Source organism: Ictidomys tridecemlineatus, chromosome 1 (genome assembly GCF_052094955.1).
Source record: "Ictidomys tridecemlineatus isolate mIctTri1 chromosome 1, mIctTri1.hap1, whole genome shotgun sequence".
Lineage (NCBI taxonomy): Eukaryota > Metazoa > Chordata > Mammalia > Rodentia > Sciuridae > Ictidomys > Ictidomys tridecemlineatus.
The window spans coordinates 99070588-99093075 of NC_135477.1; the positions used below are offsets into that span (position 1 = coordinate 99070588).

General features: G+C 34.3%; 1 protein-coding gene across 1 annotated transcript; it reads right to left on the minus strand.

Moving 5' to 3' along the window:
• Positions 1-1236: 1236 nt before the first annotated feature.
• Lysmd3 (LysM domain containing 3) lies at positions 1237-12545 on the minus strand. Its single transcript, XM_005315681.5, has 3 exons — positions 12241-12545; positions 7842-8107; positions 1237-3347 (listed from the first exon to the last, which is right to left on the minus strand). The coding sequence occupies exons 2-3, from the start codon at positions 8094-8096 to the stop codon at positions 2682-2684; spliced, it is 921 nt and encodes a 306-aa protein (XP_005315738.1). The 5' UTR covers positions 8097-8107; positions 12241-12545; the 3' UTR covers positions 1237-2681.
• Positions 12546-22488: the final 9943 nt, after the last annotated feature.

The following is a 22488-nucleotide window of genomic DNA, read 5'->3' on the forward strand; positions in this document are numbered from 1 at the left end:
GTAGTGGTTGTTTAAAGAACTTTGTAGGTCACTGACCAAGCAAGTAAAAGTCCAGAAAAGAAAGTAAATCAAAAAGTTCTTTGGGGAAGATAATTTGAAATTACATGTTTCTTTCTAATTCTTAACAGGGCCAGGAGACCATAACCCATCTTTTTTCCTAGGTGTGGACAGCAAAAATATTTAACCTAAATGGCTACCCATTAGTTCAAAACAACCTTTAAGCCATGTCTATCCAAAATTAAAAACAAAAACCAAAAAACCTGCCCTAAAAATAATGTATTTTTTCTTTACTTGCAACTCCCAATTTTTAAGTAAGCCAAATACTATGATTCACAGTTTTGTTACATTTGCATACACATATACAAATGTAAGGCCTTAAACTCAGACAAGGGTTTCAACACAATTAAAATCCAATATCAAACAATTATGCTTATCTAATTATATAACGTAATTTGCATTTACAACAAATTGAATGTATATTAGTACTTTTTAAAAGCTAAAATTTTAAATCTGAATTCTTAAGGAATTTTTCTTTTAAAAACAAAGATTAAACTCTTTAATTCTATATATATAACCTATATACATAGAATTATATGTAATTCAAATGTACAGAAAAGGGAAACTGCCTGATTGTGTTTTATAAGGATATGATGTATTTCTTTCAAAAAGGATACTGAGAAAGACAGAAATGAATTTTAGCCAACTTCAGTATTTTCTTACTTTAAAAATAAGTAATCAGACCCCTTTGTCACAAATTCAAAGTAAAGCTAACAAAAATGAACCAGTGACTCTAACCTTATCAATTTGATGTAAATATATCTTTAAAGGATGTCAAGACTGTTCTAACTGAAATAATCTGCATTTACTATCGTAAAACTTGATTTTTCAGCAGGCTTAAATGGTATATAAACTAGCCAAATTAGCAATGAGCATAAATTGAAAGATCATACTCCTCGTTTCCAGATACCCAAGGCACATTAAAACAACTGAGAATTATTTTACTGAAAAAAATCAATTCACAACTTTCCTATTGAACACTCTGGTCATTTTCTAAAGTCCTCTGATACATACAAAGATTTTAAAATGTTTGGCTTCTTTGTCCTTGTTATGATGCTTTCTCCTGAAAGTATATAAATCCCAATTACCATAAATATTTATACCATTTCATACCAAGATTAGAGTTTCTGATGTAAGATATTGAAATATCAGAAAATATACCCAGAAAATGAGATGGTATTATATATCTTAAGGTATATACTTTATTATACACAAAACAGGCAATCCAGACTCCACATCTCATATCTATTGAGTCATTAAACAACATTTTTAAAACACACACTTTAAAAAATGATAGGATCAGTATGCAAACGTTTCTTTTATTTAGTCAGACTGGCTGATCCACAGTATATCTTATAAAAATGGTACTATCAAGTCCTTTCAACCATCCACTTATTGGCCTCTTTTCCTCAATGTGATGCTACAATTCAGGGGGGAAAAAAGTCTAGGTTGGATATTTTCCCTTTGAAAAACAGGTTAAATACAGCAACTATCTCCTATTTAATGCAAAAGGCCTCTTGTTTTTTATTTCTGCTTGATGAACAGCTATCTACAATAGACCTCAAAGGTAATAGAGATGTGTTTTGATAAATTAACTTGTGCTGCAAAGTGAAGGTAGAGATGAGCTTGGTTAATTACCTATACTGAATCCAACTGGACCATCTGAAACAATGTTTAAAATCTAAAACTTATATTAACTTACATAAAGTAATATTCTAAGGCAGTAAATGTAATTAAGGCCTGTTACTATATGTAACAGCAATGATTTATCACAGTATGTAAGGAGTTATTTCCTAAATAATGCTAATCTATACATGTATATAACACTTTTCATCAAAGAAGTACAAAAAATGTTTTCAAATATCAGAGGCAAATATTTTAAAAATAGAAGTAGAGGTGAGGTTAAAGGGTCTGTCTTAGGCATTCTTTAAAAGACAAGATTACATTTGGGTCCTGACCTAATCCAGTGTTCTAGTGATCAAAGAGCAACTTCCCAACCATAACACATTATTTTGGGGTCTTAAAAATATTTAATCTATTTCTCAACCTCTATTGTAGAAGTTATACATTATGTTTCCATTTGTTTCTACCTGTGTTTTCATAGCACATGTCCTAAATGTTTTTAAAGTTTCAAGATGAATGTTAAACACCCACTATCATGAATAATTTCAGAATCAAATTTTTTGCAACTAAATATTTTGGTGGTTCACAAATTTTCTTCAGTTGCAAACATCTGAAACTATCATTATTCTGATTCAAAAATTTAACATGAATAATCTTAAAGGAGAATTACTTTAACAATATTTAAACATAAATAGTCTTAAGTAAGAAAAATGATATATCTTCCAATTTGAGAACTTCCTAAGCACAAATTTAAATTCATTTCTGCTTTAAGTATTCATATAACATATTCATGGATTGACTATTTTTAACATCAACAACTAGCAATTTCAGGGATTTTATACATAATCCACTTGTAAATGGCTCAAAAACTTTTAGAAAGGTAAAAAACATAAGCATCGTCAATCACCCTAAACTCTGCCTCTGAAGTGGATACTGGATATAACCGAGTCACCTCATTCCAGATACACTTGATCCCTATTATTTTGATTATGAGCTAATTGCTATGTTTTGTGTTGAGCAGCAGGTGGCTGAGAATCTTCTCTATATAGTTTATGATCATCTTGTTGACCAACATGTATTCCTCTAGTTGGAGGAATTCCATTTTCCATTTCTCTATGCTGTGATGGGGCTGTGATTCCTGAATGGAAATGTGAAGAGTCCACTGTTGAATGGTGACTAACATCCACTTTAGCTAAAATTTCATAATAGAGCAAATAAAATACTGGTGTTATTATACCTACTATCAACATTATCACTACTGCGGTCCACCAGCCTATTCCCCAGTCTGCTCCATAATAGGGATCCTTGCGTTGGGTGTTTTTGTTATCAGGTTCAAAACGGATTTGTTGTGCTGTTAAGGCAGACACTACCTCATTAAGGTTCTCTTTCTTGGTGTCTGTACACTTTACTATTTGTTCTATGTCTCGATCTACTTCTTTTAAAAAACTGCCAGCTGATTCACTAGAAGAAAGACAATCATTAGCTGGCAAAACTTCCTGTTGTTCTGGAGCATATTGAACAGATGAAGGACGTGAAGCCTGTCTTCCTTTTGGAGGATAAAGTGTTTCAGCCAATGAACTAAACTTTTTAACTGGAATTTTGACAGACCTAAGGGCAAAAAAGTCTTGATCACTGATGAGATTATTAACTCTCTTGATATCTGCTACCTGTAAAAAAGAAAAATTAAACATTCAACTGAATTATAAATCACACCAGAGGTAACAATTGTCACTGATCTCATTTCTTTGAGGGGGAAAAGATTTGAGCTCAATTATTAGTAATATTAAGTTACCACACCCAGAGAGATTTTAATTTTACTTGTAGATGAGAATCTAAACTGCTTTTGATCTACCAGGCTTAGGAAATCTCCAACTGCTTTTTATAATCACCCACATACTAGTAACACTAATTAATATAATTTAATTCTAGTTGTTTTACTTTGTATATCATGCTCAAATATCACTGTACTGTTGTGTCTTTAAGCAATTTGCAAAGGAAGCATTACAGATACTTATGTTCTTTATTACAATTTGGCAATTGGAATGTAAGCAAATGTTAACTTACCCAAGTGCCATCATTTATCAAAACTAAGAAGCCATCAACTCTAAGATGTACCATTATTTTGTGTTATCTTTAAGGCAGGAAAAAAACACCAAATGTAATGATGAGTCATCATTCAAATTTCAAAGATGTTAAAAGTGTGAAAAAAATCTTTAAGAATATAGTAATTCATCCCTCTCATTTGTCTTCTAAGGCCATTTTTTCCCTGAACTCCTCAGTGTAAATGCATACATTTGTCACATGCAATATCAGTCACAGATGATTTTTCTCCACATATTAAATAACCTCCAACTGTCCATATATCCTATGCCATTGTGATGAGGGGGAAGACAGGAGCATTTCTCAGATTACCAATAAGTATGCTAGGCTCTCTCACCACATCTAAGTTAATATTCCCATTTATTGTTCCTATCAATGTTTTAATCTAAGCTAATCATGTATTATCCAACTGATATCAGAGAGGTAATGTTGAGTCTAGGATGGAACTTAGATTGTGGTTTGGTCAACTGCATGTATGATGACACCATTCAATATGTAGTATTGATATGTAGTACTGTGTTTGGTGAGAACAGGATTTTAGACACCTTGGCTTTGAGGTACTTGAGATATACTAGTGGAAGATATTGAAGACATATGTCTGAAAACTCAGAAGAATGATTTATATCCCTGAGGAATTTGAGAGAGGTGTCAATAAATCCACAAAGGAGATTTAGAAGAGTAGCGAGGAAGGCAATATACAATGGTGGTTAAAAGATAGGTATCTAGGGCTGGGGTTGTGGCTCAACGGTAGAGGGTTCGATCCTCGGCACTATGTAAAAATAAAGGCATCGTGTTGTGTCCATCTACACCTAAAAAATATTTTTTTTTTTAAAAAAAAGGTATGTATCTAGGTTTGAAGCCTGATTCACACTTTCTAGTTGTGTGTTGAGGCAACTTGTTTAACCATTTTGCATTCAAATTCCCATACCTATAAAATGTCAGTGGTTCTACAACCTACCTCACAGATGGGCTGGGGTTGTAGCTCAGTGGTAGAGTGCTTGCCTGTTATGTGTGAGACACTGGGTTCAATCCTCAGCACCACATAAAAAAAATAAAGGTTTTGTGTTCATCTACAACTAAAAATCTAAAAAATAAATAAATAAAACATATGCGGAACACTTTGAGCACTAATATAAATGCTATGAATGTTAGTTATTATTAGATATTAGTAGTAGGAAAATCTGAAACCAGCCAAGTCAGGCATGTCAAGTGAAGAGCTTTTAGGAGGAAGTGGTGAACAGACTCAAATGTAGATTAGTGATCAAGTACTATGAAGAATGAAAGAGGTCATCATGTTGGAAAAATTCTCTTGGAGTGTGTATGTGTAGGTATAGGGGTACAGGACTGAAGAATAGCTAAGAGATAAGATGGCAAATATAAAGGGTGCTTTGTCATCATATAATATTTTGGGGCAGTTTTGTTTTACAGTAAATGAAGATTAATTGATAAACCCCCCAAAGGTTGACCCCATTTTCTTTAAATGCTCTTTTGTTTATATTTTATTATAGTAATGGCTCAATACTCTTTCTAAACAAGGCTTCAAAGATTTAGCGTCTACCTCTCTGAATGTACCTATAATGTTTTCTGTTTTGCTAAAATTCCTTGATTGCATTTAGGATTTCAACCTTGAATTTTTTATTCTTCTCAACACCGTTTTATAATAGGCATATTTCAAATAATTCTTAAGAACATTTATAAGCGAAATAAAGCACTACTTACTGTATTTTAAAACGATTATTATAAATCCTTTTCTAAGGTTACTATTTTTCTATTAAAAGAGCCACCCAGGGGCTGGGGTTATAGCTCAGCATAGAGAATTTGCTTTGCACATGTGAGGCATTGGGTTCGATCCTCAGCACCATATAAAAAATAAATAAATAAATAAATAAATAAAGATACTGTGTCCATCTTTAAAAAAAAAAAGTCACCCAAAAGGAAGCACTGCTTATCTCTGATAATCTTCAATTGAATTATTCCAACAATCTCTTTTCTGGATCCTTTCCAATTCCTTCTGCCACCATTTTGCTTCACTTCTATTAAAACTATAATAATGATGTTCTTTTACAATATAGACTAAACTATTCCCCCGTTATCTCAAAGTTCTTCATCCCAATCAGCCTGTGCCACTCATTTCTGAAACACCTATTAAAATTCTTTCTATTGTTCACCTTATTTCCTTCTTGGAATCGCTACACCATTGTTATAAGCCTGAAACACTTTCCCCTTTTCACCTCATTTTAAATATGACCTATTGTTAATTGCTCAAATGGCATTTCAAATTTCCCTCCTATGAAAATTTACTAGACTAACTGAAAGAAAGCTAATGCTTTCTCTAAAAAGCTACTGGACCATACTCTTCTCTTGGACCTCCACCTTGTTTTTGGCTTGTCTTCTGACAAGACACATTCAGTCATTTATTTCCATTGGTCTATTTCTCTATAAAACATGTATACAACATTTTCTTGCACTAAAAAATTAAATTTTATATTTTCCAATAATGACAGGAATTGTGTCGCTATACATGAACAAGTTAGGGAACAAAAACTACCACTCAGTTCTTATAAATTTTAAATAAAAATCTATAATGTATTTGTTTTGAATTTTTATTATTGAATAATTATAATTACTTTATTCAGAAAAAATAATATCTACAACCTCATGATCATAGGAAAATTTTTAAGCATTCAATTTCAACTTTTACATATATATACACACATATACACACACATTCATATATTAAAAATCTATAAATGTTTATTCCTACTGCAATACTGGGAATCAGTAAAAGTATAAAAATGTTTTACATTAAGAAAAATTCTGTGAAAAGATGAAAATATTAATAAAAAAGAAAAAAATAAAATAATTTCACACTACTAAAAAACAGCTCTCATGTGTGTATGTATATATGTATATGTGTGTGTGTGTGTGTGTGTGTGTGTGTATATACATATCTTTTTTAAATAAAGATTTCAGATAGCAAATCCTGATAATATTTAGAATTCCATGGAAACATTTAAGAAGTATTCTAATTACAGTATTTTTTAACATCAATATTGACAACACTTGGAATTACATTCTTTTGAAACTACTTTAAGTTATTAGGTGGAATTAAAACATTTACTTAAAAATATGCAAGGAGGTACATATTAGATACATTTCAGATTCTATTCCATTGGGAGTATGACAACAAAAAATTAGAAAAATCAATGTTCTAACCAGTTTCTTTATCAATGTACTAACATAAAAACATGTTATGCTAAAGGCCCCAACTGGAGATAACACAGATTTAAAATGGGTTCAAATAGAATTTATCTATTGAAATTAAGAATGTCTTTCATTTTATTAGGAACCTATCCCCAAAAGGTACTGTCTTTTAAAGAATGATGATAGTGCACAATGTAAAACACCAAGAAAATTCTCACTATTCATGAGTAGAAGATATCTTACTAATACTATGAACATTATATAAGTATTCAAATAATGAGTTAGAACTAAGACTATGAGGGATTATCATGAGGGATATCCATCAAATACTAAGAAATGAAAACACAAGTTGTAAAGTAATATGCATAATATTACCAATCTTTTTTTTTTGAGAGAGAGAGAGAGAGAGAGAGAGAGAGAGAATTTCAATATTTATTTTTCAGTTTTCAGCAGACACAACATCTTTTGTTTGTATGTGGTGCTGAGGATCGAACCCGGGCCGCATGCATGCCAGGTGAGCGCGCTACCGCTTGAGACACATCCCTAGCCCAATATTACCAATCTTGAAAACAGAAATAATCAACCTTCAAATACACACACACACACACACACACACACACACACACTCTCACACACAGTATTTCAAGCATAAAAGTACAGAAAGAAACAATACTAGTTATATCCATCCACAGACATGATACAGGATTCTGTACAAAAAAGACCAAAAAAAAAAAAAAAAAAACAGCAAAATAGGGGTGAAGAAACAAAAGGACACAGAATTTATTTCAAGTAGGTTAGAGTAATGAACAAATAAGTTTATTCTGAACTGCATTATGTGAAATTAAATTAAAACTTACCGTACAACAGTACTGAAGGGCTATTGCATTTAAAGTATCCCCTTCCTGGATATCTTTTGTTAGTACAATAATGTCATCAAGCCTATCTCTTGATGTACTTCTTCGGACTTTCTCTTTTCCTCTGGATCGAAGCTCATACACTTCAGCTTCATCTTCCAACATATCAGTGTCTGTACAATTTCCAAAAGCATGTACTTGACCACTTGACTGAACTCCTGTGAGAGGAAAACTACGATTCTGATGCCTCCCTGCCATACTGCCAAAATCTGGAAGGGGGGGAAAAAAACCAGAAAACTTTGGAATATAGCTGATCAATTTGATGTATTTATATTAGCCTTAACATTTCACTTTTTAAAAAATTTCTTAAATAATGGTTTTAGTTATTAAAAAACTTAAAACTCGAGTTTTATAATTGTTGAAGTACAACAAACATATTTGGTAGTGGAGACAACAATCCAATGGACCATTTATCACAAAACATATAGGGGTAATTATATTTTAACAAGGCAAATGCTACAGTTGTTTTTTCTTTTTGGTCAAAAAAAATTAAGTTACTCTTCTTCTGACTATGGGAAGAAAATTAGGAAAATTATTTTCATATACGTCTTAAAAATTTGTGGCTAAATTTACAACTATAGTTCTGAAGGAATCAAAGTATGTTTATACACACATATACAAACTGTGACAAATTCAAAACTTTCTGGCTTGTGTATTTTAAGTTCACATGAGACTGAAATATATTTACACTTATCACTCTCTGGAAGATGTTAACTTCAGAATTTATATTTAGTACAGCATTTGCCTTCTATATAGACCATGAATTTGCTCTTTGACCAGGGATTTTCTTCCCCTGAAAACTCTTCACCCAATTTAATTTAGAGTACTCATCAAATTGAATTTATGGTACATAAAGACTGAAAAGATTTTTTTAAGTGTATTTTTTTAGTTGTAGATAGACACAATACCTATATTTATTCATTTTTAGGTGGTGCTAAGGATCAAACCCAGTGCCTCACACATTCTAGGTGAGCGCTCTGCCACTGAACCACAACCCCAGCCCTAGACTGAACAGATTTTAGCTGTGATTTTTATTTGTAATTTAGAAAAAGCACTCTATGACTATGACTGAGAATTGATATAAATTAAAAACATCTACCAATTAATATTTTTTGTTTACTTGCATACTCACTCCCAACACACATTCATCAAGTTGAGCTATTCTCATTCAAAATAAACACAAGAACCTAAAAAACTAATTCCACATTATTTTGGCTTTGTTTTACTTATTCAAATAAGAAAGGTTAGACTGCTTTCAGATATTGTTTTGAAAGGTAGAGAGAGGCAGTTGAGAGGAATTTAGGAGATAAATACTTCAAGCTTTAATGTGGCTCAGATTCGAAAGGAGAAGTTAAAGATCACGCCAAGATTATTGATTTGCAGAAGTGAATAAACTGCGGTGCCATTCCCTAAGCTATAGAGAGCTGGAAGAGCTAGGAGTGAGGGCATGACTATATTCAATATCTCTGACAGTGAGCTATATAGTTAGAGGAAAGGCCTAGGTTATCATTTTATGACTAATCTGCACATAAGTAATACTGAAATAGATGAGATCACCTACAGAATTCAGAGTATGAAAAGAAGGCCCAGTATTGAACCTTAAAGAAACCCAACATTCAGATGAGGGTGTGGGGGAAAAGGCACACTCATACATTGCTGGTGGGACTGCAAATTGGTGCAACCAATCTGGAAATCAGTATGGAGATTCCTTAAAAACCTTGGAATGGAACCACCATTTGACCCAACTATCCCACTCCTAGGTCTATACCTAAAGGACTTAAAATAAGCATTCTATAGTAATGCAGCCACACACATCAATGTTCACAGCAGCTAACTTCACAATAGCTAAACTGTGCAAGCAACCTAGATGTCCTTCAATAGATGAATGGATAAAGAAACTGTAGTATATATACACAATGGCCTTAAAAAGAGAATACAATTATGGCATTTGTGGTAAATGGATTGAGTTGGAGAATATCATGCTAAGTGAAGTAACTCAATCCCTAACAAAGGCCAAAGATTCTCTCTTATAAATGGATGCTGATCCATAACAGGGAGGAGGGAGGCATGGGAAAGATGGAGGAACTTTGATTGGGCAAAGAGGAGGGAGGGTTGGGAGGGTGTATGGGGGCAGGAAAGATGGTGGAATAAGATGGACATCATTACCCTAGGTACATGTATGACTGCACATATGTTGTAATGCTACATCATAAGAAAGAAATGAAAAGTTGTGCTGCCATTGTGTACAATGAATTAAAATGCATTCTGCTGTCATATATACTTAATTAAAATAAATTAATTAATTGAAAAAAAGAAGAAAAATAAATTAGTGGGTCCCTTGGAACTTCAAGGAGCCTAATAATGAGACTATAACACAAAAATTCATTAATATACAAATGGTGGGTAGAGAAGTAGTTTTTTGTTTGTTTGTTTTTGTAATAACTCTGGCTCCTTACCCTGTAAAAAAGAAGCTCAAGATTTAGTACCTTGGTGAAGTTCTGCCATAAAAGATGAGAAAAGAATGTCCAGAGGAAAAGGAAATGTAATGCCATGGAAGCCAAGGAGGACAAATGATGTTTAGACAAAGGATTGTTATGTTTTGAACACTATGAATGAGTACCAAGAAGGAAAGGAAAAAAAAAATCAGAAAAACACAACTCCAAAAGTCTGAATTTGTAAAATGATGACAATAGATTACATTCTCTAAGTAGGCACATCCTTATGTTTTGAAGCTATTTCATACTTGAATCCAATCCTTAAAATTTGGTTTCCAACCCATTGTAATGCTTTAAAAAATTAAGGTTTTCTATTCAAATCATATAGTAACCACAGCTATGTATTAAATAGATTGTTTCAATTGTTCTCAGAGGTTCTACCTTATTTATTACCAAGAACTAGGATCTCTAACTTGACAGCCACCAAACTAAGGCACATTTCACATCTCAGAAGTTTTGAAGTCATGATTACACATATTCCTACAAAGATAAAAACTTTATTTCCATTTATGTAACCAAGTCTTTTCTATCTTGTATTTTTAATCAAGGGTATATGTGTGAGTCCTGTGGATTCATAGGCAAATTTTATACATGTGCATTTTTTGGGGAGAATACTGTTTCATATTCTCAAAAGGCATCCATGATCAAAAGAGTTGAGTACCGCTTAATAAACCACAATTTATACATGAGGCTATAATGACCTGATTATTGTGTCCCTTTAGACTTTTTCTCCCTAAAATCTTATTTTTAAAACTTCATAGCTTAGTACAACTAACTGAAAGTCACTAAGCAATACCTACTAGACACTTTGGATATTTATATCAACAATATCTCTCCATAGTATATTGCTTTATTTAAAAGACTAGAACTGCATGGATTCTCTTTCTACTCTCCTTTGCAACAAAATGCAGGCAGAGAATATAACACAAACTGGGTATTCGTGTTTGAATTACCAAAGAATTGCTTGTGCCTCTAAAGGAAGTAAAAAGACTTTGCCCAGGAAGATAATTACCTGAACAAACTACTTAGAGGCTATAAAGTACAAAGTATCCAAGTCTTCTGGCTCGATTCTTTGCCCCTCTCAAAATTCTATTAGGGCAGGAAAAAGGCATGAAATACATCTTAGGAAATCTGGAACAAGCCTTCATGCTACACAGATTACAAGAGGCCAGGGGAAAAAAAATAATTACCAGTGGATACAGTGTTAAAAGCTTTCATCGGTTGGGTCTACAACTGCAAATGGTTTCCCAAACACCGTCATACTATATATAAAAACTGCTGCTGGTGTTTCGCTTTGACTTTCCTAAGAGGGAAGCGATAAAAGAAACACCATACGCTAGTTCAGCACTGGAACAGAATCACAGGGTTGTGTCCACCAGGGGAAAATTTGTTTTTAAAGACTTAATTTCCCTCCCTCTCCACTGCACACTTTTTTTTTTCCTTTCCCTGTCATCCCTAACAAAGACTAAAAGGCAGATTTTTCTGTCACAACGTCACACTTGGATGATGTGGACGAGATGCCATCAGCTAATAACGCCAACGCAAAGTTGCGGGGGAAATACTATGTTTGGGTGGGAAAAGCGCTGCCCCGGAAGTCGGGCAGATAGAAGCCCTTCCTCGGAGCCTCGGTTTCCTCGATAGTTTGACAGGCACTGCGGCGGAACTGGCATCAAAGATGTTCCCTGCCTCTGGTATGTCCTCCGAGCGAAACGGGGTCCGAGCCTCAGGCCACCGCCCTACCACACCTGCGGCCGAGCTCCGCGAAGACTTCACGGAGGACTCAGCTGAAGTCCAACACCACTGCCAAACCCAGGACCCCCCCACACACACTTCGCCGCCATATTTACCTGTCCCGTTAGCAAGGGGGACACAGTGAGGAGCCGGATGCCAGGTCCGCCGCCACCGCTCCTGTCCCGGGCAAGTTCATGACCGAGCCTAGGTATCTGGCAGTTCAGGTCCCCTAACACTGCCGCCACCGCCGTAGCTGCCGCCAACGTCTCCGCCTTCCCGACCGTGCGCCGCCGCCACGTCCGCAAACCTGCGATGCGTCATCGCGTCAAGTGGGCGGAGGTGGGAAGGGGCGGGGGAGGAAGCGTAGGACTGGGGAGCAACCGCGAGCCCAGAACCCTAGGCGTCCAACCACAGGCCCACGCCCAGCACGCAGGCGCCTGCCAGCCTAGGGCCCCGGGAGGGGCTCTGTTTCCAGCCCTGCCCCGCCTCTCCATTTAGGCCCCGCCTCCTCTTCCCTAGTGGAATAGTTTAGTCCTTCCAAGTTCGCGCATCAGCTCTAGACGCCCCACGATCTGCTGCCTGCGCCTTTGTGCACCGTCCACACAGCGCTGCCCAAGACTGTCCCCAAGGAGAGTAGTGCTGAGAATCTGTCTGGGAGCTACTGTACATTTCTTCTTACCCTGTATCTGGAGTTTTCTTTAGGGGAAGAACACTGCAAATGCCAGTGTTGACAGTCTTGTTTTAGAAAATTGCACAATGCTTATACCTCTCTTCATGCTAAAATCTGCAGAAGAGGCAAAATACTGGCAAACTGGGGTTAGAGCGTCCTTCGTGGCTATAGGTGAGGAAAGTGAGCCACCTAGAGCCAGGCCACAGGAAGTGTTTGCCCTGTGGCCTCTTTCTCAGGCTCTATGAGACAAGCGTGTCAACAACTTGTAACCTAACTTATTTCAGTTTAAAAATTAACTGGAAGTCATTGGTAGTTAATGTTGGATTCTGTGCAATATTATTCATTAAGTAAGAAATTCGTGTCTTCATATATGATATTTCTCATAAACTTACTAAACGAGAATAAACATGTTTAAATTTATGTAAATGAATGTAAAACCATTCTAGAGTCTCATGTTTCCCAGTGTTGACACTACAGAGGGTGCACTTTGACTACCATGCTAACTCATTACAATATCCATTTTAGAAAGAAATAGCCACTATGCTGGCTACATTCCTTTTCAGAACGTCTGAATACCTCCTGAAGCCGTTGAAACTTTGTTCTAAATTATTTTCAAACGAAATGTTTTTGGTTTTCTAGGATGTGTTTCAGCAAAGGTTAGGAATTCTGTATTGCAGTATTAGCCTTTATTTTGAGATGATAGGCACTACGCTCCACAATACTACAAAAAGCTTCAGAAGAAGACTTTAAAAAAAAAGTTTGTTGAAGCTGTTCTGTGTGCTGTTGCCCTCGTGACACCCTGTCTGTAACCATTTATCACTGAGACATTTTCTCATCAGTAGACAAAGGACATATTCCCCACTTGATGTGTAGGGCTTCAGCTGCTCAGCCCTCATGAATGTAAATGGGAATACAACCTTCTTTCTACATATAGGTTACTTTTCTTATTTTAATGTCAATAGGCAGTGGAATCCTTGAGAGACCCAGATAGAATTTCAAGCACTTCTACAGGACTGCTACCTGTATCCGTTGTTTAAATACTTTCTCAATATTAACTGCATGCTCTAAATCGTAATTTGTATTTGAAAAAAAATGCAATAATTGAACTTTTTACAAAAAAGCTGTGATAGAACTATATTTTATTATTCTAATATACAAAGGAAGCAGTTAGCCATGAATTTTGGCCAAGTTCCAAAACACTGGTCTGTAAGAACAAATACTTTGTCTTTGAGAAAAATGATGTCCCCAGTGCTCAGCAAAGTCAAAAGGAATTTTGGTTTTTTTGAGATCTCATCTGCCACAGCTTCCATTAAAAAGCCATAGATAGAAGAATGTGTAGTTTATAGGAATGTGTGTTTTTGTTACCAACATTCAGGGTTTGTGAGTTGCTCTAGAGTAAAAATTGTATGGTAAAGAGAGTGTAAATTGATGCAACCTGTTAGGAGTGTCATTTGGCAATATTTCTCAGAATTAGAAATGCAATTGACTGGACTCTTTGTTAAGTAACTACCTTACATTCATTTAGCTACATTTGGTTAAGATTTAACAGATATCTTCAAGAATGTTGACTATAAAGGAGAATATTCTAAATGTTTAGCAGTAATGGACTAGATACTTCTGGTACATTTTTTTAAAATGTATATTATACTTTAGATCAAAAGAATGAATTAATCTATATTAATTTTTATTAATATTCTGATTTATTTGTTTCCCTAAGAAATTTTTGTTGTAGAAAAAATACATACAAGAGCTTTTGATCTAGGCTTTATAGATATAGTGTTTAGAAAGACAAAGTCCCCTTGTCGTGGAGTTTGCATAACTCTAAGCACATAAAAAAAATCTTCAAAATACATTTTAATGATAAAGTAAAGCATCATATAGGAAATATGATGTTTTCCTTTTGGAATAAAGTTTTACATGTACACCTCTCCACACCCCCATTTATTTATGCAGGAGGTTGAATTAAATTTTCTTTCTGGAAAGTTACTCAATAAATTTTTGACAGTCTGAAAAGGACTAGATGTGGCAGAAAAGTGGGCATTTTTAATCATTTTTATCATATATTTTTATTATTTTTATCATATATTTTTATCATTATTAAAATTACTAAAAGTGAACATATCTCATTTTTAAAGAACTAGACTTGTTTTTTTTCTATAGTTATCCTGGATTGGATTGAACCATGCATCTCTTAATCATTCTTAAGTCTGTACTTAATATTAAATGATGAAGGCCTGGTGGAAGGATTCATTTTAATTTCCTTAGAAATAAAAAAAAAATGAAGAAGTAACAAAACTTGAATTCTTTTTACATTTTTTCTTGATTCCTGCTCTCTGATATTTTTCAGCCCTGCTCCTTCACTTTCTGCTCTTTCCTATAACCCCTTATCAGCTTCTTATTCTTTTTTTTTAATATTTATTTTTTGGTTTTCGGTGGACGCAACATCTTTATTTTATTTTTGTGTGGTGCTGAGGATCGAACCCAGTGTGCATGCCAGGTGAGCGCGTTACCACTTGAGCCACATCCCCAGCCCAGCCTTTTATTCTTAAGTCTACTTTCAAGAGGCAAAATTGCAAAATACTGTTGTATTCTAAGGAAATACCTAATCTCTTAAATGAATTTTAAATTGAGTTATGGGGTAGTCTTTAAAAAAAATTCCTCATCTCTGATTTTCAAATAATATGTATGTAGAGAAAATTATTGTGTATCTTCTCTAGAAGTCTTAGGGAAAAAACTCTGCATGGTTTAGATACCTATTTAGCTGAAATATCTATTAGATGACCTGCCTATTTGTCTTTCACCCTGTGATTTTTAAACATGGTGATTAGTATAGTCACATCTTGGCCATAATGTGGATAAAAGAAGAGTCAAATATACCTTAGAAGTTAGAGTTGCACATCAATAAAAGAGGATAAATTCATGGCATTTGCAGGTAAATAGATGGAATTAGAGAAGATAATGCTAAGTGAAGTTAGCCAATCCCAAAAAACCAAATGCCAAATGTTTTGTTTGATATAAGGAAGCTGATTCAGAGTGGGATAGGGAGGGGGAGCATGGGAGGAATAGACGAACTCTAGATAGGGCAGAGGGGTGGGAGGGGAAGGGAAGGGACATGGGGTAATTAATGATGGTTGAATGTGATGATCATTATTATCCAAAGTACAGGTATAAGAACACGAATTGGTGTAAGTATACTATGTATACAACCAGAGATATGAAAAATTGAGCTCTATGTATGTAATATAGCTATATATATATATAGATAGATAGCTATATTACATACATAGATATATATATATATATATATGTATATATATATAGCTATATTAAGCCATTCAAGAATATTAAATATGACTTGAAATCCACTAGACAGGCACTATCCACTATCTCCATCTATGCAGGCTTCATTAGCTATAAATAAATACTATTCTTAAATTCTGCAGTTAGGAAATTGGTGCATGTAGAAATATTTATATACCTTCAATTAAGCAGACTATAAGTGGAAATGCTTTGTTTTGCATGGTCTTTACAATAAGTATGTAGACAAATAAGTGCAGGTGAATGTCCCCAGGGTCTACAGCCTACTTTTGTGTGTGCCTACTCCCCCAAAAACCTGAGATGGTCAGACAAATTCAATTAAGTCTATGGCACTGAAAGAAAACATGAGCTATGTGCCAGTCTGTAGAATTGGGTGAGGGTTAGGGTTAGGGTGGACATTGTTAGTCTCTAGGTCTCTAGTAGTGTACTCAAAGAATCAGAAAACTTAGAGACTGGAAGCATATAGGGAGAATTGGAGAAGCAACAGCATCTTCTTTCTAGTAGAGATCTTCCCAGATTGAGAGTGCTTCTGTGGCAATCCTCAGCTTAACCAACAGTATCTGAAAAACCAAGCAAGAACTTTACAAAGTTTCTGTGCTCAAAATAAAAATCATAAAATACTGAGTCATACATTCCTAAAGGAAGGTAGTGATTTTCTGACAAAATATAGAACAAAATAACATTGTTTGGCTGACAATATTGAGCAGATACAATATTACAGGGCCCTTCTTTAAGCACTGAGGATATACACAAACAGGCCCAAAGCCTCTCCCTATGGAGCTTATATTCTTGGAAGAATAGACAGATTAAACAAAATAAATAAATGAAGCATTAGTATGTTAGATATTGATAAATGGATGGAGGAAGAAAATTAAGTGAGGAAGAAGTATAGAGTGTTTTGGGTCTGGGGAGTTTGCATTTTTCATAGTGTGGGTAAGGGAAGGCCTGATTGGAGAGATGATAGATGAAGTCTTCAGAGAGCCAGATTGGACGGGACTTTATAAGTCACTGCAATTTGGTTTTGGTTTTCATAAGGAGGATTGGGATAACAATAACTCAGGAAAAGAGAGGTTTGATTGAAACAAAGAATACCACCAAATGTTGCAGTGATTTGTATTAAAAACACTTGATTTAAAAATACTTTTTCAGGGCTGGGGTTGTGGCTCAGTGGTAGAGCGCTCACCTAGCACATGAGAGGCCCTGGATTGGATCCTCAGCATTCCTTTTTAACAGATTGTTCATTGATCAGTATTCACGTACACAGAAATATAAATGAATAAAATAAAGGTATTGAATCCAACTACAACTAAGAAATAAATATTTAAAAATAAATAAAAATGAAAATGCTTTTTTCAAGCCCCTAATTCCATGAGGCTCTTAAATTTTTTTAAAAAAGAAAAAAAATACTTTTCACTAGTTCTTTCTTGTACACGTTGATTGAGACTCTGTACTTGGGATCTCTTTTTCCCCATTAATTCTAAAAAAGCCAGATTATATCTGTTAACAATGCTTGAATCTAAGTAGTTTCCCTTCTTGCTTTTTCTCATGTTTTCTTTCATTTACAGTTAAGGTTGAGCTGAAATTTTTCCCTTTTCCCCAAGCTTTAATCCCAACAGGCTTCTAAATCCCTTCAGAATTATGTAAAGCAATGAATGCCTGCTGACTTCAAAGAAGTGTTTCATACTTGGATTTACTTGGTGGCATACATGGCAAGAGCAGTGAAACCTTCTGTCCTTTCCATGAAGAATAGTGTATTTGGCAATAATGAATGCTGATCAATGAACAATCTGTTAAGAAGGAATGTACAGAAACTTATTTCTTTGATTTCTTGCTTCGAAAAGGACTTATTATCCTTGGAGTGTTTTAAAATTCTAAACCAATCTGTTATTTTTTAGGAGAATCAATTTGTATTAATTTAAACTTGATTGACTTGCTTTTTATTACTCTGTCCCTAAGATCATATTACAGATTTGCTTAGATAGCTTAACATAATATAAATGAATATTTGGTTTATGAAGATTTCTAAATCCCATTGTTTTAATCATTTCTTTGAAAGGTAAATATTTTACTACACTAATCCTCTAAAGAAAATTCCTTTGGTGGTTTTTTTTTTTGGCTATGTGAAAGATAATTTATACAGGCTTTATAATTAATGCTTATGCAAAACAAAACATTAGCTTGAGACAGGATGATTTTTGGTCTAAAAATATTATGGTTACTTGTAAGGCAAACCAATACATAATCTGTTCTAGTAAACAGATATTCTAGCACTTGTCCTTTATTTGGTTTTAGCAACTGGTTGGGACAGAGTTTGGAAGTAAATAAATGTTGAAAATTGCATGACATGGTGATTATGCTGAGTTTATAGTAAATTCTTTCATTCTGCTCTGTGTTACCTTCTATAAATCATTTTTACCTTTTTCTCAATTCCAAATTCAGAAAAACTAGAAGACTACTGTTACATGTTGTATAAGTATAATCAGAATACCAGATGTATGGGCCAAGGTTCTAGAAAGTATCAACAATGAGATTATGAGAATGGTAACATCTACCTCTTCCAATCTTGTGAAGTTAAGGCAATTGATAAAACTAACTTTTTTAATATTTATTTTTTAGTTGTAGTTGGACACAATACCTTTATTTTATTTATTTATTTTTATGTGGTACTGAAGAGCGAACTCAGGGCCTCATACGCGCCAGGCAAGCTCTCTACCCCTGAGCCACAACCTCAGCCCAATAAAACTAACATTTTAATAGGTATACCAACTTTTGTCCAAGTGTGGTCTGTGAACTGCTTCGTATCCCCAATTCTTAGGCAGGGTCACCAAACTATATTTTTGGTTATTGCATTCTTGCATTTTATATACTCATTAAAACACAAATATTCTAAAATGTTTGCTTCAAAATGTTTCTTAATTAAGCGCTGGGGATATGGCTCAGTTGGTAAAGTGCTTACCTCTCATGCACAAGGCCTTGGTTCAATCCCTAGCACCACAAAAAAAAAAAAATGTTTTTGACTAAGCAATTAAAAAGTATTCATTGCATTAAATCCCAACTGTTGTAGCCTTTCATTATTCCTTCTGATGAAATTTGAAATATGCATAACATCCCCCTGCTTCACACTGAAGTACAGGGGTCACCAGGAAGAAAAGCTCTGGTGCCCTTGCTTGATTTGGGAACTGAATAAACCTTTTTTTTTTTTTTTTTTTACCAGAGAGCACTACTTTGAATAGAAAGTGAGTGAAAGAAAAACTATAGTTACTCACAACTGAATATTTGGTGAATATTTTCTTGAAAATGAGGAAATAATGCCAGTTACTTCAAGGAAAATAAGACAGTACTTTTGACCACTGATAAAGCTCAAGTTCTCATTCAAAAATTGAATCTTAGAAAGCTTGTGTTGCCTCTGTGAGGTTAGCAGCCTCCTAAACTAAAAGAATATTGTGATGAGATTGATGTCGATATTAACAATGTGATTTTTCAAATATTTATTAAGGAAATTTGTCAACTTGGAAAATATGCATAACTCAGGGAGCCAATATTTTCCAAATAAATAATATATGCACAGATAAAAGATCCAATCAAAGTATTAGGTCAAGGTATTTTAATATGAATGAGTAAAAAAATATCCTATTGGTATGGTTTCAGATGCTACATTGCAAATAACCTTTTAGAAACTATCATTTATTGAGTTTTGTTCTAGTGTCAAAGAATATCCATGATTAGCTGGACATTAAAATCCCTTTCTCTATTCCAACTACATATTTGTATGGGGACAGATTTTTTTCATATACTTTAGCCAGAATAATGTAGACTAAACACAGAGCAAATGTTAAGACTGTACCTGTTATCAAAGCTAATACATGATTTTAGGACGGTTGCATACAAGGTCAAAAACAACAAAAGAATCACTGGTATTTCTATACACTAACAATGAAGAATTTGAAAAGAAAATTAAGAAAACAATTAAATTTTTAATAGCCTCAAGAGAAATAAAATATTTAGGAATATATTAGTCAGGAAGGTGCAAGACTTAACCACTGAAAACTACAAAACAGTGCTGAAGGAATTCAAGAATATCTAAATTAGTGGGAAAACATTATGTATTGATGGATTGGAAAACTTAAAATCATTGAGATTACAATATTCTCTGAAGCTATCTATGGATTCAATACAATCCCTGTCAAAATCCCAATGGTCTTTATTGAATTGAAAAAGCTGAACCTAACGTTTGTATCAAATGATAAGGGATGCTGAATTGCCAAAACAATCTCAAAAAGAAGAGGAGGAGGAGGAGGAGGAGGAGGAGGAGGAGGAGGAGGAGGAGGAGGAGGAGGAGGAGGAGGAGGAGGAGGAAAGTTGGAGAACTCACACATTCCAAATGCAAAACCTAATACAAAGCTTCAGTGATCAAAATAATGTGGTAGGGGCATAAGGATAGACAGATAAACCAATGTTATAGAATTAAAAGTTCAAAATTAAACCCACATACCCATGTTCAATTTATTTTTGATCAAGGTGCTAAGACATTCTAAGGGAAAAGAATAATCTCTTAAACAAATGGTGATGGGACAGCTGAATCTCCAAGTACAAAAGAATGAAGATGGACTTCTACTCAGAGTATATGCAAAATTTAATCAAAGATTTAAATATAGGAAGTAATGAAAACTCATAAAGGAAACATAGGCACAGATTTGCTTTCATGATTTTGAATTAGCACTTTTTTTAGGTAAGACTTAAAAGCATGAAACAAAAGAAAAACAGATCTGGACTTCATCAATACTATAGCTTTTTGGCATCAAGGACAGTATCAAGGGAATGAAAGATATCCGATCAAAAGAAAAAAACATATTTGTAAATCATAATCTGTTCCAGAAATGAAAAGAAGTCTTCAAACTCAACAACAAAAAGATGACTTAATTAAATAATGAACCCATGGCCCATTTGTGTATCTTCTGAAAATATACAAATATCCAATAAGTATATAAAAAGATGTTCAACATCACGAATCATCAGGAAAATGTGCTCTACTACTGAACTGTATCCCCAGCAATTTTTTTTTTGTTTTTTACATTTTGTTTTGAGACAGAGTCTTGTAAGTTTCTTATGGTCTCACTAAGTTGCTGAGGCTTGCCTCAAACCTGTGATTCTCCTGACTCAGATTCTGGAGTTTCTGGGATTACAGATGTATGCCACTGCGCCAGGTGATTATCATTTTTTTAAGTGGAAAATAAATGTTGACAGAGATGTAAAAACAAAAAAATCGGAACCCTAATACATTGGTGATAAGAATGTTAAATGGTGAAGTTTCTATGAAAAAGTTTGACAATTCTTCAAAAATTGAAAAAAAGAATTACCACATTACCCAGAACTTCTACCCCTAGATATAAGCCCAAGAGAATTGAAAACAGGTATTCAAACAGAAACTCCTACAAGTTCACTGCAGCAATATTCACAATAGCCAAAAGGTAGAAATAACTAAAGTGTCCATCAGTAGATGAGTGGCTAAACAAAATGTGAAATACATACATAAACTGAAGGAATGAAATCCTGCTATATGATACAAAATAACATGGGTGAACCTTGAAAAGATTATGCTAAATAAAAGAAGCCAGACACAAAAGGGCACATATTGTATGATTCCATTTATTGTAAATACAGAATAGACAGATCCAGAGACAGAAAGCAGATTAGTTGCTGCCAAGAGCTAGAATAAGGGAGGAATAGGAAGCCTCTGCTTAATGGTTACAGATTTTTCTATTATTGGGAAGCTGGATATGTTCTGGAACTAGACAGTGATGATGGTTCCACAATACTATGAATGTACGAAATACCACTGAACTGGTACATTTTATAATGGCAAAACTGCACAATTTTGTGTTAGGAGTGCTTTGCCACAATTAAAAAAAAATGAATCTAGCTATTTTCAATTAAGCCAGACATCAAAGAGATTTATAAAATTATCATGCCACTGATCTCACTAAATTTTTGTTTTGGAAAATATATTTTTTAAAAAACATAATACTTACATTAACATGAAATGAATTTGGTTTTAATTGCATTAATTAATAAATACATACTTTAAGTTGCTCTTAGATTTATTTGTTCATTTAGTGCTACTAAGGATTGAATCAAGGGGTTCTCTATCAGTGAGCTACAATCCCAGTCACTTTTAGTTTTTCATTTTGATATAAGATCTTGCTAAGTAACTGAGGCTGGCCTCAAAGTTGTGATCCTACTGTCTCTGCCTCCCAATCACTGGGATTATAGGTACGAGCCACCATCCCCAGCTGAGATTTAATTTTTATTATTGTAAATGTTGGTAGCTATTACTCATCTAATCAAAACCTTAGGTCTTCAATTTTTAAGAGGGCAA

Excerpts from the sequence above, each read along its gene's own strand:
- Lysmd3 (XM_005315681.5), bottom strand. The coding sequence starts at position 8,096 with ATGGCAGGGAGGCATCAGAATCGTAGTTTTCCTCTCACAGGAGTTCAG. Across the intron at positions 3,348-7,841 it reads CCCTTCAGTACTGTTGTACG|GTAGCAGATATCAAGAGAGT; the intron begins GTAAGTTTTAAT and ends TCTTTTTTACAG.